The 13851-nt window shown below is 51.2% G+C and overlaps 2 protein-coding genes across 2 annotated transcripts; both read left to right on the top strand.

Annotated features, from left to right (window-relative positions):
• The first annotated feature begins 3133 nt into the window (after positions 1-3133).
• Positions 3134-4465, top strand: LOC135971171 (double homeobox protein 4C-like). Its single transcript, XM_065545989.2, has one exon. It carries the CDS (start codon positions 3188-3190, stop codon positions 4463-4465), a length of 1278 nt encoding a protein of 425 aa, XP_065402061.1. The 5' UTR covers positions 3134-3187.
• Positions 4466-9642: 5177 nt separating this feature from the next.
• Positions 9643-10974, top strand: LOC135971170 (double homeobox protein 4C-like). Its single transcript, XM_065545988.2, has one exon. It carries the CDS (start codon positions 9697-9699, stop codon positions 10972-10974), a length of 1278 nt encoding a protein of 425 aa, XP_065402060.1. The 5' UTR covers positions 9643-9696.
• Positions 10975-13851: the final 2877 nt, after the last annotated feature.

Below are 13851 nucleotides of genomic sequence, written 5' to 3'. Positions count from 1 at the left end.
CACCACTAAGAGCATCCACCCTCCTATCCCTAGGGGGCTTACCCCCTCTAACCGGCTTCGTACCTACATGAATTACCGTTCAAGAACTCACAATAAACAATCACTTTCTCATCCCCTCTATCATAATTATCAGAACTCTGCTTAACCCGTATTTCTCTATACGCCTAATCTATACCATCTCCCTAACACTATTTCCTACATCCAACAACACAAAAATAATATGGCAATTCGAAAACACAAAACCTACACTCCTTATTCCCCCACTCGTCATTGCCTCTACCCTTTTACTACCAGCCTCCGCCCTAATTTTGGCTATCCACTAGAAATTTAGGTTAAACAAGACCAAGAGCCTTCAAAGCCCTTAGTAAGTGTAAATACTTAATTTCTGAAGTACATAAGGACTGCAAACACCTACTCTGCATCAATTGAACGCAAATCAATTACTTTCATTAAGCTAAGCCCTCACTAGATCAACGGGACTCGAACCCACAAAAATTTAGTGAACAGCTAAATACCCTAATCAACTGGCTTTGATCCACTTCTCCCGCCGCAGGGAAAAAAGGCGGGAGAAGCCCCGGCAGAAACTTTTAAAGCTGCTCCTTTGAACTTGCAATTCAATGTGAAAATCACCTCCGGGCTGGTCAAAGGAGGACTAGACCCCTGTCTTTAGGTTTACAGCCTAATGCTTACTCAGCCACTTTACCCTTCCCTTCTCTCTATCTCTACCTATGCTCATCAACCGTTGACTCTTTTCAACAAACCATAAGGACATTGGGACTCTATACCTACTATTTGGTGCATGAGCTGGAATCCTAGGTACAGCTCTAAGCCTTCTTCTTCGAGCTGAACTAGGTCAACCCGGCAATCTACTAGGTAACGACCATATTTACAACGTTATTGTAACGGCCCATGCATTCATCATAATTTTATCCTTATAATTGCCCATGGACTCACCTCCTCCATCTATTTCTGCCTAGCTAACTCAGACTATGAACGTACCCACAGCCGTATCCTACTACTGTCCCGAGGACTTCAAACCCTACTCCCATTAATAACCTTTAGATGGTTCACAGCAAACCTTACTAATCTTGCCCTACCCCCCACTATCAACCTACTAGGTGAGCTCTTTGTAATCGCAGCCTCATTTTCCTGATCCCATATGACTATTGTACTAACAGGACTCAACATACTAATTACAGCCCTCTACTCTCTCCACATGTTCATCACAATGCAGCGAGGAACACTTACACATCATATAATCAACATAAAACCCCCCTTCACACGAGAAAATACGTTCGTATTTATACACCTCGCTCCAATCATTCTTCTATCCCTCAACCCCAATATCATTCTAGGGTTTGCTCCCTGTAAATATAGTTTAATCAAAACATTAGATTGTGAACCTAACTATGGAAGCTTATCACTTCTTATTTACCGAGAGAACCTGCAAGGGCTGCTAATCCATGCCTCCGTACTTAAAATTACGGCTTTCTCAACTTTTAAAGGATAACTAACAGCTATCCATTGGCCTTAGGAGCCAAAAACATTGGTGCAACTCCAAATAAAAGTAACAATCGTGTGTACCCCTGTTATAACAACAACCCTCGCCTCCCTAACTCTTCCAATTTTTGCCACCCTCATCAACCCTGACAAAACACGCTCATATCCAAATTATGTAAAAACAACTGTAACATATGCTTTTATTACTAGCCTTCTTCCAACAACTTTCTACATTTTCTTCAACCAAGAAACAACCATGTGAAGTTGACATTGAATAACAGCCCAGACATTAGATCTAACACTAAGCTTTAAACTAGATTACTTTTCCATAATATTTATTCCAATCGCACTGTTCATCACCTGATCCATTATAGAATCCTCGCTATGGTACATAAGCTCAGATCCAAACATTAACCAACTCTTCAAATATCTCCTTATCTTCCTCGCTGCCATACTAATTCCAGTTACTGCTAACAACCTTTTCCAACTCTTCATCGGTTGGGAAGGCGTAGGAATTAATATCCTTCCTCCTAATTAGCTGATGACACGCTCGAGCGGACGCCAACACAGCAGCCATCCAAGCAGTCCTATACAACCGTATTGGCGACATTGGTCTTATCCTAGCTATGACACGATTCCTCCTGCATTACAACTCATGAGGCTTTCAACAGATATTAGCCCTAAACTCCAACTCAAACCTCCTTCCACTAATAGGCCTTCTCCTAGCAGCAACAGGAAAATCAGCCCAATTTGGCCTTCACCCCGAGTAATCTCAATCACAATGTATACACCAACAAACAATGTTCAACCAGCAACCACCGCTAACCAACGCCCGTAATCATACAAGGCACCCGCACCAATACAGTCACCTCGAATTAACCCCGACCCCTCCCCCTCAAAAATCACCCAGTTACCCATATTATTGAAATTAACCACCACCACTTCTTCATCCAAACTTAAAACCCATAAAACCAGCCCTACCTCCATCATTAATCCTACCAAAGGACCCCCTAGAACCTCAAGCCCTGAGCCCCATGTCTCAGGATACTCTTCAATGGCCATTGCTGTAGTATAACCAAAGACAACTATTATACCCCCCAGATAAACTAAAAATATCATTAAACCCATATAAGCCCCCCCATAATTGAAAATAATCACACAACCAATCACACCACTAACAATTAACGCTAAACCCCCATAAATAGGAGAGGGCTTAGGAGAAAAACCTACAAACCCCATAACCAATAATACACTTAATGTCGATAAAACATATGTCATTGCTTCCATATGGACTCCAACCATAACCAATGATACGAAAAACCATCGTTGTACCTCAACTACAAAAGCACCCATGATTCCACTACGCAAATCCAACCCAATCCTAAAAATCATCAACCACTCCCCCCACCCCACTCCCCACTTCCGGGGCTTCTCCGGCCCCACCCATACCCAGGCCACAGTGACCTGGGCCCTGTGGGTCCCGGCTTCCGAGGGCGGGCTTGCCCTGGGCTCCTCCGGCATTCCTGAAGGGGCGGAGCCTGTGGGCCTTTATAAGGGCCGCTGGCCGGCTGGGCCGGCCTCCTGGCCGGACCTGCTCGCCGTGCACGGGCCGACTGAGGGGCACTGGAGCCCGCCGGCCTCTCTCTGCCCGTGTCTGTCCGCGAAATTCCGGCCAGGTCTCCCCGCGATGGCTCTCCCGACACCCGGCGACGGCGCCCTCCCGGCGGGAGCCCGAGGACGAGGACGGCGAAGGAGACTCGTTTGGACCCCGAGCCAGAGGGAGGCCCTGCGAGCCTGCTTTGAGCGGAACCCGTACCCGGGCATCGCCACCAGGGAAGAGCTGGCCCAGGCCATCGGCATTCCGGAGCCCAGGGTCCAGATTTGGTTTCAGAACGAGAGATCGCGCCAGCTGAGGCAGCACCGGCGGGAATCTCGGCCCTGGCCCGGGAAACGCGGCCCGCAAGAAGGCAGGCGAAAGCGGACCGCCGTCACCCGGTCCCAGACCGCCCTGCTCCTGCGAGCCTTCCAGCAGGATCGCTTTCCAGGCATCGCCACCCGGGAAGAACTGGCCAGAGAGACGGGCCTCCCGGAGTCCCGGATTCAGATTTGGTTTCAGAACCGGAGGGCCAGGCACCCAGGCCAGGGTGGCGGGGCACCGGCGCACGCAGGCGGCCCGGGCGACGCGGCCCCCGGCGGGTGTCCCCCCGCTCCCTCGCCGGTCGCCTCCACCCACACCGGGGCGTGGGGAACGGGGCTTCCCGCCCCCCACGTGCCCTGCGCGCCCTGGACTCTCCCACCGGGGGCTTTCGTGGGCCAGGGAGCAGGGGCCGTCGCCCCGCTGCAGCCCAGCCAGGCTGCGCAGGCAGCAGGGATCTCCCATCCCGCCCCGGCAGGCGGGGATTGGGATTTTTCCTACGCTGCCCTGGCGACTCCGGAAGGGGCGCTCTCCCACCCTCAGACTCCCCGGGGGTGGCCTCCGCGCCCGAGCCAATGGCGGGGGGATCGGGACCCGCAGCACCACAGCCTGCCGGGCCCTTGCTCGGTGGGACAGCCTGGGCCCGCTGGAGCTGAGCCGCAGGGCCAGGGTGTGCTGGCGCCGCCCACGTCCCAGGGGAGTCCGTGGTGGGGCTGGGGCCAGGGGCCCCAGGTCGCCGGGGCGGCGTGGGAGCCCCAAGTCGGGGCAGCTCCACCTCCGGGGCCCGCGCCCCCGGAGGCCTCCGCGGGGCAGGAGCAGATGCAAGCCATCCGGGCGCCCTCCCCGCCGCTCCAGGAGCCTGGGCGCTCGTCTGCACTCCCCTGCAGCCTGCTGGATGAGCTCCTGGAGACCCCCGAGTTTCTGCAGCAGGGGCAACCTTTGCTGGAAACGGAGGCCCCGACGGAGCTGCAGGACGTGGGAGAGCCCGCTTTGCTGGAACCGCTACTCCTCAGCGACGAGGAGTACCGGGCTCTGCTGGAGGAGCTTTAGGACGCGGGGTTGGGGACGGGATCGGGGGCGGGGCGGTGGCCTCCCTTTCGCGGTGAGCACCTGGCTCGGTGTGGAGAGGCCTGTTTTCCCTCCGGGCTGACCAGCCTGGCATTCCTGCCTTCCCGGTCTGGGCGCGGCGGCGGCGGCCGGAGACTCCACACCGAGGAGAACTGAGCATCCATCCCGGGGATTCCAGAGCCGGCCCAGGTTCCAGGAGGGGGACCGTCTACTGCGCATGCGCGGCCGTGCGGGCAGCGGCCAAGGCTCTGGGAGCAGCCCCGGCAGAGCTCTCACGCTTTTCCACCACCCGACCCCCGCTTGATCCCCCACCCCACTCCCCAACACAGCGCGCGCGCGCGCGCCCGCGCACACGCACACACACCCCAAGACACCCACACAACCACACACCCACACACCCAAACACACCACCCCCACCCCCACCCCCACCCCCACCCCCACCCCCACCCCCACCGAAAGCACCACCACCGTGTTCTGCACTGGGCTGCCCTTGCCATCAAACTAGGAATAGCCCCCTTCCACTTTGGAGTCCCAGAAGTTACCCAAGGAACATCCCTAACTTCTGGCCTACTCCTCCTTACATGGCAAATACTAGCCCCCATCTCAATCATATACCAAATTCACCCATCAATCAACACCCATATCCTCCTAACTCCCTCTACCCTATCTATCACAGTAGGCAGCTGAGGAGGTCTCAACCGAACACAATTACGCAAAATCCTAGGATATTCTTCAATCACTCACATAGGCTGAATAATAAGAACACTAGTATATAACCCAACTATCACAATTCTTTACTTCACCATAGACATCATCCTAACAACTACCATATTCCTGACCCTCAACCTAAACTCAAACACCACCACCCTCATACTATCCCACACCTGAAACAAATCAACCTGTCTAGCACCACTAAGAGCATCCACCCTCCTATCCCTAGGGGGCTTACCCCCTCTAACCGGCTTCCTACCTACATGAATTACCGTTCAAGAACTCACAATAAACAATCACTTTCTCATCCCCTCTATCATAATTATCAGAACTCTGCTTAACCCGTATTTCTCTATACGCCTAATCTATACCATCTCCCTAACACTATTTCCTACATCCAACAACACAAAAATAATATGGCAATTCGAAAACACAAAACCTACACTCCTTATTCCCCCACTCGTCATTGCCTCTACCCTTTTACTACCAACCTCCGCCCTAATTTTGGCTATCCACTAGAAATTTAGGTTAAACAAGACCAAGAGCCTTCAAAGCCCTTAGTAAGTGTAAATACTTAATTTCTGAAGTACATAAGGACTGCAAACACCTACTCTGCATCAATTGAACGCAAATCAATTACTTTCATTAAGCTAAGCCCTCACTAGATCAACGGGACTCGAACCCACAAAAATTTAGTGAACAGCTAAATACCCTAATCAACTGGCTTTGATCCACTTCTCCCGCCGCAGGGAAAAAAGGCGGGAGAAGCCCCGGCAGAAACTTTTAAAGCTGCTCCTTTGAACTTGCAATTCAATGTGAAAATCACCTCCGGGCTGGTCAAAGGAGGACTAGACCCCTGTCTTTAGGTTTACAGCCTAATGCTTACTCAGCCACTTTACCCTTCCCTTCTCTCTATCTCTACCTATGCTCATCAACCGTTGACTCTTTTCAACAAACCATAAGGACATTGGGACTCTATACCTACTATTTGGTGCATGAGCTGGAATCCTAGGTACAGCTCTAAGCCTTCTTCTTCGAGCTGAACTAGGTCAACCCGGCAATCTACTAGGTAACGACCATATTTACAACGTTATTGTAACGGCCCATGCATTCATCATAATTTTATCCTTATAATTGCCCATGGACTCACCTCCTCCATCTATTTCTGCCTAGCTAACTCAGACTATGAACGTACCCACAGCCGTATCCTACTACTGTCCCGAGGACTTCAAACCCTACTCCCATTAATAACCTTTAGATGGTTCACAGCAAACCTTACTAATCTTGCCCTACCCCCCACTATCAACCTACTAGGTGAGCTCTTTGTAATCGCAGCCTCATTTTCCTGATCCCATATGACTATTGTACTAACAGGACTCAACATACTAATTACAGCCCTCTACTCTCTCCACATGTTCATCACAATGCAGCGAGGAACACTTACACATCATATAATCAACATAAAACCCCCCTTCACACGAGAAAATACGTTCGTATTTATACACCTCGCTCCAATCATTCTTCTATCCCTCAACCCCAATATCATTCTAGGGTTTGCTCCCTGTAAATATAGTTTAATCAAAACATTAGATTGTGAACCTAACTATGGAAGCTTATCACTTCTTATTTACCGAGAGAACCTGCAAGGACTGCTAATCCATGCCTCCGTACTTAAAATTACGGCTTTCTCAACTTTTAAAGGATAACTAACAGCTATCCATTGGCCTTAGGAGCCAAAAACATTGGTGCAACTCCAAATAAAAGTAACAATCGTGTGTACCCCTGTTATAACAACAACCCTCGCCTCCCTAACTCTTCCAATTTTTGCCACCCTCATCAACCCTGACAAAACACGCTCATATCCAAATTATGTAAAAACAACTGTAACATATGCTTTTATTACTAGCCTTCTTCCAACAACTTTCTACATTTTCTTCAACCAAGAAACAACCATGTGAAGTTGACATTGAATAACAGCCCAGACATTAGATCTAACACTAAGCTTTAAACTAGATTACTTTTCCATAATATTTATTCCAATCGCACTGTTCATCACCTGATCCATTATAGAATCCTCGCTATGGTACATAAGCTCAGATCCAAACATTAACCAACTCTTCAAATATCTCCTTATCTTCCTCGCTGCCATACTAATTCCAGTTACTGCTAACAACCTTTTCCAACTCTTCATCGGTTGGGAAGGCGTAGGAATTAATATCCTTCCTCCTAATTAGCTGATGACACGCTCGAGCGGACGCCAACACAGCAGCCATCCAAGCAGTCCTATACAACCGTATTGGCGACATTGGTCTTATCCTAGCTATGACACGATTCCTCCTGCATTACAACTCATGAGGCTTTCAACAGATATTAGCCCTAAACTCCAACTCAAACCTCCTTCCACTAATAGGCCTTCTCCTAGCAGCAACAGGAAAATCAGCCCAATTTGGCCTTCACCCCGACTGCCCTCTGCCATAGAAGGCCCAACTCCAGTCTCAGCTCTACTTCACTCCAGCACCATAGTTGTTGCCGGAGTATTCCTACTCATCCGTTTCCACCCTTTGATAGAAAACTATACACTAATCCAAAACCTCACATTATGCCTGGGAGCCATTACTACTCTATTCAGAGCCATCTGTGCCCTCACACAACACGATATTTAAAAAATCGTGGCCTTCCCTACCTCAAGTCAACTAGGCCTAATAATAGTCACCATTGGTATTAACCAACCATACCTAGCATTCCTACACATCTGCACCCATGCCTTCTTCAAAGCTGTACTTTTTATGTGCTCCGGATCCATTATTCATAACCTAAACAACGAACAGGACATTCGAAAAATAGGAGGTCTGTTTAAAACACTGCCCCTCACCTCAACTTCCCTAGTTATTGGCAACCTAGCACTCACAGGAATACCTTTCCTCACAGGCTTCTACTCCAAAGATCTCATTATCGAAGCCACAAATACGTCGTATACCGACGCCTGAGCCCTATTTGTTACTCTCATCGCCACCTCCCTAACAAGCGCCTACAGTACTCGAACCATTCTCCTTACCCTAACAGGACAACCCCGCTTCCCAGCCCTAATAAACATCAACGAAAACAACCCCGCCCTACTAAACCCAATTAAATAGGCAGTAGAATCACGGGATTCCTTATCACCAGTAATATCCCCCCTACCTCACTCCCCCAGCCAACAACACCCTTCTATCTCAAACTCTCAGCCCTAGACGCAACTGCTCTCGGTTTCCTAACAGCCCTAGACCTCGCCCTTATAACCAACAAACTAAAAGTGAAAAACCCATCACAAATACTCAAATTCTCCAACATACTAGGATACTTCCCCACCACAGTTCACCGTATGATCCCCTAGCAAAACCTACTTATAAGTCAAAACTTAGCCCTCCTCTTATTAGACTCAACATGGCTAGAAAAATCTATACCCGAAATAATCTCACAAACACATATTACCGCTTCCACAACTGTAACCACCCAGAGAGGCATAATCAAACTCTACTTCCTCTCTTTCCTCATCCCCCCTATCCTGACCCTACTTCTAATAATATAACCTATTACCCCGAGTAATCTCAATCACAATGTATACACCAACAAACAATGTTCAACCAGCAACCACCGCTAACCAACGCCCGTAATCATACAAGGCACCCGCACCAATACAGTCACCTCGAATTAACCCCGACCCCTCCCCCTCAAAAATCACCCAGTTACCCATATTATTGAAATTAACCACCACCACTTCTTCATCCAAACTTAAAACCCATAAAACCAGCCCTACCTCCATCATTAATCCTACCAAAGGACCCCCTAGAACCTCAAGCCCTGAGCCCCATGTCTCAGGATACTCTTCAATGGCCATTGCTGTAGTATAACCAAAGACAACTATTATACCCCCCAGATAAACTAAAAATATCATTAAACCCATATAAGCCCCCCCATAATTGAAAATAATCACACAACCAATCACACCACTAACAATTAACGCTAAACCCCCATAAATAGGAGAGGGCTTAGGAGAAAAACCTACAAACCCCATAACCAATAATACACTTAATGTCGATAAAACATATGTCATTGCTTCCATATGGACTCCAACCATAACCAATGATACGAAAAACCATCGTTGTACCTCAACTACAAAAGCACCCATGATTCCACTACGCAAATCCAACCCAATCCTAAAAATCATCAACCACTCCCCCCACCCCACTCCCCACTTCCGGGGCTTCTCCGGCCCCACCCATACCCAGGCCACAGTGACCTGGGCCCTGTGGGTCCCGGCTTCCGAGGGCGGGCTTGCCCTGGGCTCCTCCGGCATTCCTGAAGGGGCGGAGCCTGTGGGCCTTTATAAGGGCCGCTGGCCGGCTGGGCCGGCCTCCTGGCCGGACCTGCTCGCCGTGCACGGGCCGACTGAGGGGCACTGGAGCCCGCCGGCCTCTCTCTGCCCGTGTCTGTCCGCGAAATTCCGGCCAGGTCTCCCCGCGATGGCTCTCCCGACACCCGGCGACGGCGCCCTCCCGGCGGGAGCCCGAGGACGAGGACGGCGAAGGAGACTCGTTTGGACCCCGAGCCAGAGGGAGGCCCTGCGAGCCTGCTTTGAGCGGAACCCGTACCCGGGCATCGCCACCAGGGAAGAGCTGGCCCAGGCCATCGGCATTCCGGAGCCCAGGGTCCAGATTTGGTTTCAGAACGAGAGATCGCGCCAGCTGAGGCAGCACCGGCGGGAATCTCGGCCCTGGCCCGGGAAACGCGGCCCGCAAGAAGGCAGGCGAAAGCGGACCGCCGTCACCCGGTCCCAGACCGCCCTGCTCCTGCGAGCCTTCCAGCAGGATCGCTTTCCAGGCATCGCCACCCGGGAAGAACTGGCCAGAGAGACGGGCCTCCCGGAGTCCCGGATTCAGATTTGGTTTCAGAACCGGAGGGCCAGGCACCCAGGCCAGGGTGGCGGGGCACCGGCGCACGCAGGCGGCCCGGGCGACGCGGCCCCCGGCGGGTGTCCCCCCGCTCCCTCGCCGGTCGCCTCCACCCACACCGGGGCGTGGGGAACGGGGCTTCCCGCCCCCCACGTGCCCTGCGCGCCCTGGACTCTCCCACCGGGGGCTTTCGTGGGCCAGGGAGCAGGGGCCGTCGCCCCGCTGCAGCCCAGCCAGGCTGCGCAGGCAGCAGGGATCTCCCATCCCGCCCCGGCAGGCGGGGATTGGGATTTTTCCTACGCTGCCCTGGCGACTCCGGAAGGGGCGCTCTCCCACCCTCAGACTCCCCGGGGGTGGCCTCCGCGCCCGAGCCAATGGCGGGGGGATCGGGACCCGCAGCACCACAGCCTGCCGGGCCCTTGCTCGGTGGGACAGCCTGGGCCCGCTGGAGCTGAGCCGCAGGGCCAGGGTGTGCTGGCGCCGCCCACGTCCCAGGGGAGTCCGTGGTGGGGCTGGGGCCAGGGGCCCCAGGTCGCCGGGGCGGCGTGGGAGCCCCAAGTCGGGGCAGCTCCACCTCCGGGGCCCGCGCCCCCGGAGGCCTCCGCGGGGCAGGAGCAGATGCAAGCCATCCGGGCGCCCTCCCCGCCGCTCCAGGAGCCTGGGCGCTCGTCTGCACTCCCCTGCAGCCTGCTGGATGAGCTCCTGGAGACCCCCGAGTTTCTGCAGCAGGGGCAACCTTTGCTGGAAACGGAGGCCCCGACGGAGCTGCAGGACGTGGGAGAGCCCGCTTTGCTGGAACCGCTACTCCTCAGCGACGAGGAGTACCGGGCTCTGCTGGAGGAGCTTTAGGACGCGGGGTTGGGGACGGGATCGGGGGCGGGGCGGTGGCCTCCCTTTCGCGGTGAGCACCTGGCTCGGTGTGGAGAGGCCTGTTTTCCCTCCGGGCTGACCAGCCTGGCATTCCTGCCTTCCCGGTCTGGGCGCGGCGGCGGCGGCCGGAGACTCCACACCGAGGAGAACTGAGCATCCATCCCGGGGATTCCAGAGCCGGCCCAGGTTCCAGGAGGGGGACCGTCTACTGCGCATGCGCGGCCGTGCGGGCAGCGGCCAAGGCTCTGGGAGCAGCCCCGGCAGAGCTCTCACGCTTTTCCACCACCCGACCCCCGCTTGATCCCCCACCCCACTCCCCAACACAGCGCGCGCGCGCGCGCCCGCGCACACGCACACACACCCCAAGACACCCACACAACCACACACCCACACACCCAAACACACCACCCCCACCCCCACCCCCACCCCCACCCCCACCCCCACCCCCACCGAAAGCACCACCACCGTGTTCTGCACTGGGCTGCCCTTGCCATCAAACTAGGAATAGCCCCCTTCCACTTTGGAGTCCCAGAAGTTACCCAAGGAACATCCCTAACTTCTGGCCTACTCCTCCTTACATGGCAAATACTAGCCCCCATCTCAATCATATACCAAATTCACCCATCAATCAACACCCATATCCTCCTAACTCCCTCTACCCTATCTATCACAGTAGGCAGCTGAGGAGGTCTCAACCGAACACAATTACGCAAAATCCTAGGATATTCTTCAATCACTCACATAGGCTGAATAATAAGAACACTAGTATATAACCCAACTATCACAATTCTTTACTTCACCATAGACATCATCCTAACAACTACCATATTCCTGACCCTCAACCTAAACTCAAACACCACCACCCTCATACTATCCCACACCTGAAACAAATCAACCTGTCTAGCACCACTAAGAGCATCCACCCTCCTATCCCTAGGGGGCTTACCCCCTCTAACCGGCTTCCTACCTACATGAATTACCGTTCAAGAACTCACAATAAACAATCACTTTCTCATCCCCTCTATCATAATTATCAGAACTCTGCTTAACCCGTATTTCTCTATACGCCTAATCTATACCATCTCCCTAACACTATTTCCTACATCCAACAACACAAAAATAATATGGCAATTCGAAAACACAAAACCTACACTCCTTATTCCCCCACTCGTCATTGCCTCTACCCTTTTACTACCAACCTCCGCCCTAATTTTGGCTATCCACTAGAAATTTAGGTTAAACAAGACCAAGAGCCTTCAAAGCCCTTAGTAAGTGTAAATACTTAATTTCTGAAGTACATAAGGACTGCAAACACCTACTCTGCATCAATTGAACGCAAATCAATTACTTTCATTAAGCTAAGCCCTCACTAGATCAACGGGACTCGAACCCACAAAAATTTAGTGAACAGCTAAATACCCTAATCAACTGGCTTTGATCCACTTCTCCCGCCGCAGGGAAAAAAGGCGGGAGAAGCCCCGGCAGAAACTTTTAAAGCTGCTCCTTTGAACTTGCAATTCAATGTGAAAATCACCTCCGGGCTGGTCAAAGGAGGACTAGACCCCTGTCTTTAGGTTTACAGCCTAATGCTTACTCAGCCACTTTACCCTTCCCTTCTCTCTATCTCTACCTATGCTCATCAACCGTTGACTCTTTTCAACAAACCATAAGGACATTGGGACTCTATACCTACTATTTGGTGCATGAGCTGGAATCCTAGGTACAGCTCTAAGCCTTCTTCTTCGAGCTGAACTAGGTCAACCCGGCAATCTACTAGGTAACGACCATATTTACAACGTTATTGTAACGGCCCATGCATTCATCATAATTTTATCCTTATAATTGCCCATGGACTCACCTCCTCCATCTATTTCTGCCTAGCTAACTCAGACTATGAACGTACCCACAGCCGTATCCTACTACTGTCCCGAGGACTTCAAACCCTACTCCCATTAATAACCTTTAGATGGTTCACAGCAAACCTTACTAATCTTGCCCTACCCCCCACTATCAACCTACTAGGTGAGCTCTTTGTAATCGCAGCCTCATTTTCCTGATCCCATATGACTATTGTACTAACAGGACTCAACATACTAATTACAGCCCTCTACTCTCTCCACATGTTCATCACAATGCAGCGAGGAACACTTACACATCATATAATCAACATAAAACCCCCCTTCACACGAGAAAATACGTTCGTATTTATACACCTCGCTCCAATCATTCTTCTATCCCTCAACCCCAATATCATTCTAGGGTTTGCTCCCTGTAAATATAGTTTAATCAAAACATTAGATTGTGAACCTAACTATGGAAGCTTATCACTTCTTATTTACCGAGAGAACCTGCAAGGACTGCTAATCCATGCCTCCGTACTTAAAATTACGGCTTTCTCAACTTTTAAAGGATAACTAACAGCTATCCATTGGCCTTAGGAGCCAAAAACATTGGTGCAACTCCAAATAAAAGTAACAATCGTGTGTACCCCTGTTATAACAACAACCCTCGCCTCCCTAACTCTTCCAATTTTTGCCACCCTCATCAACCCTGACAAAACACGCTCATATCCAAATTATGTAAAAACAACTGTAACATATGCTTTTATTACTAGCCTTCTTCCAACAACTTTCTACATTTTCTTCAACCAAGAAACAACCATGTGAAGTTGACATTGAATAACAGCCCAGACATTAGATCTAACACTAAGCTTTAAACTAGATTACTTTTCCATAATATTTATTCCAATCGCACTGTTCATCACCTGATCCATTATAGAATCCTCGCTATGGTACATAAGCTCAGATCCAAACATTAACCAACTCTTCAAATATCTCCTTATCTTCCTCGCTGCCA

Source organism: Macaca fascicularis, chromosome 6 (genome assembly GCF_037993035.2).
Source record: "Macaca fascicularis isolate 582-1 chromosome 6, T2T-MFA8v1.1".
NCBI classification, from domain to species: Eukaryota; Metazoa; Chordata; class Mammalia; order Primates; family Cercopithecidae; genus Macaca; species Macaca fascicularis.
The sequence above is the reverse complement of the archived record's forward strand: the minus strand, read 5'-3'. Positions and strand labels throughout refer to the sequence as shown.

Coding starts and splice junctions, on each gene's coding strand:
- LOC135971170 (XM_065545988.2), top strand. CDS start 9,697: ATGGCTCTCCCGACACCCGGCGACGGCGCCCTCCCGGCGGGAGCCCGA.
- LOC135971171 (XM_065545989.2), top strand. CDS start 3,188: ATGGCTCTCCCGACACCCGGCGACGGCGCCCTCCCGGCGGGAGCCCGA.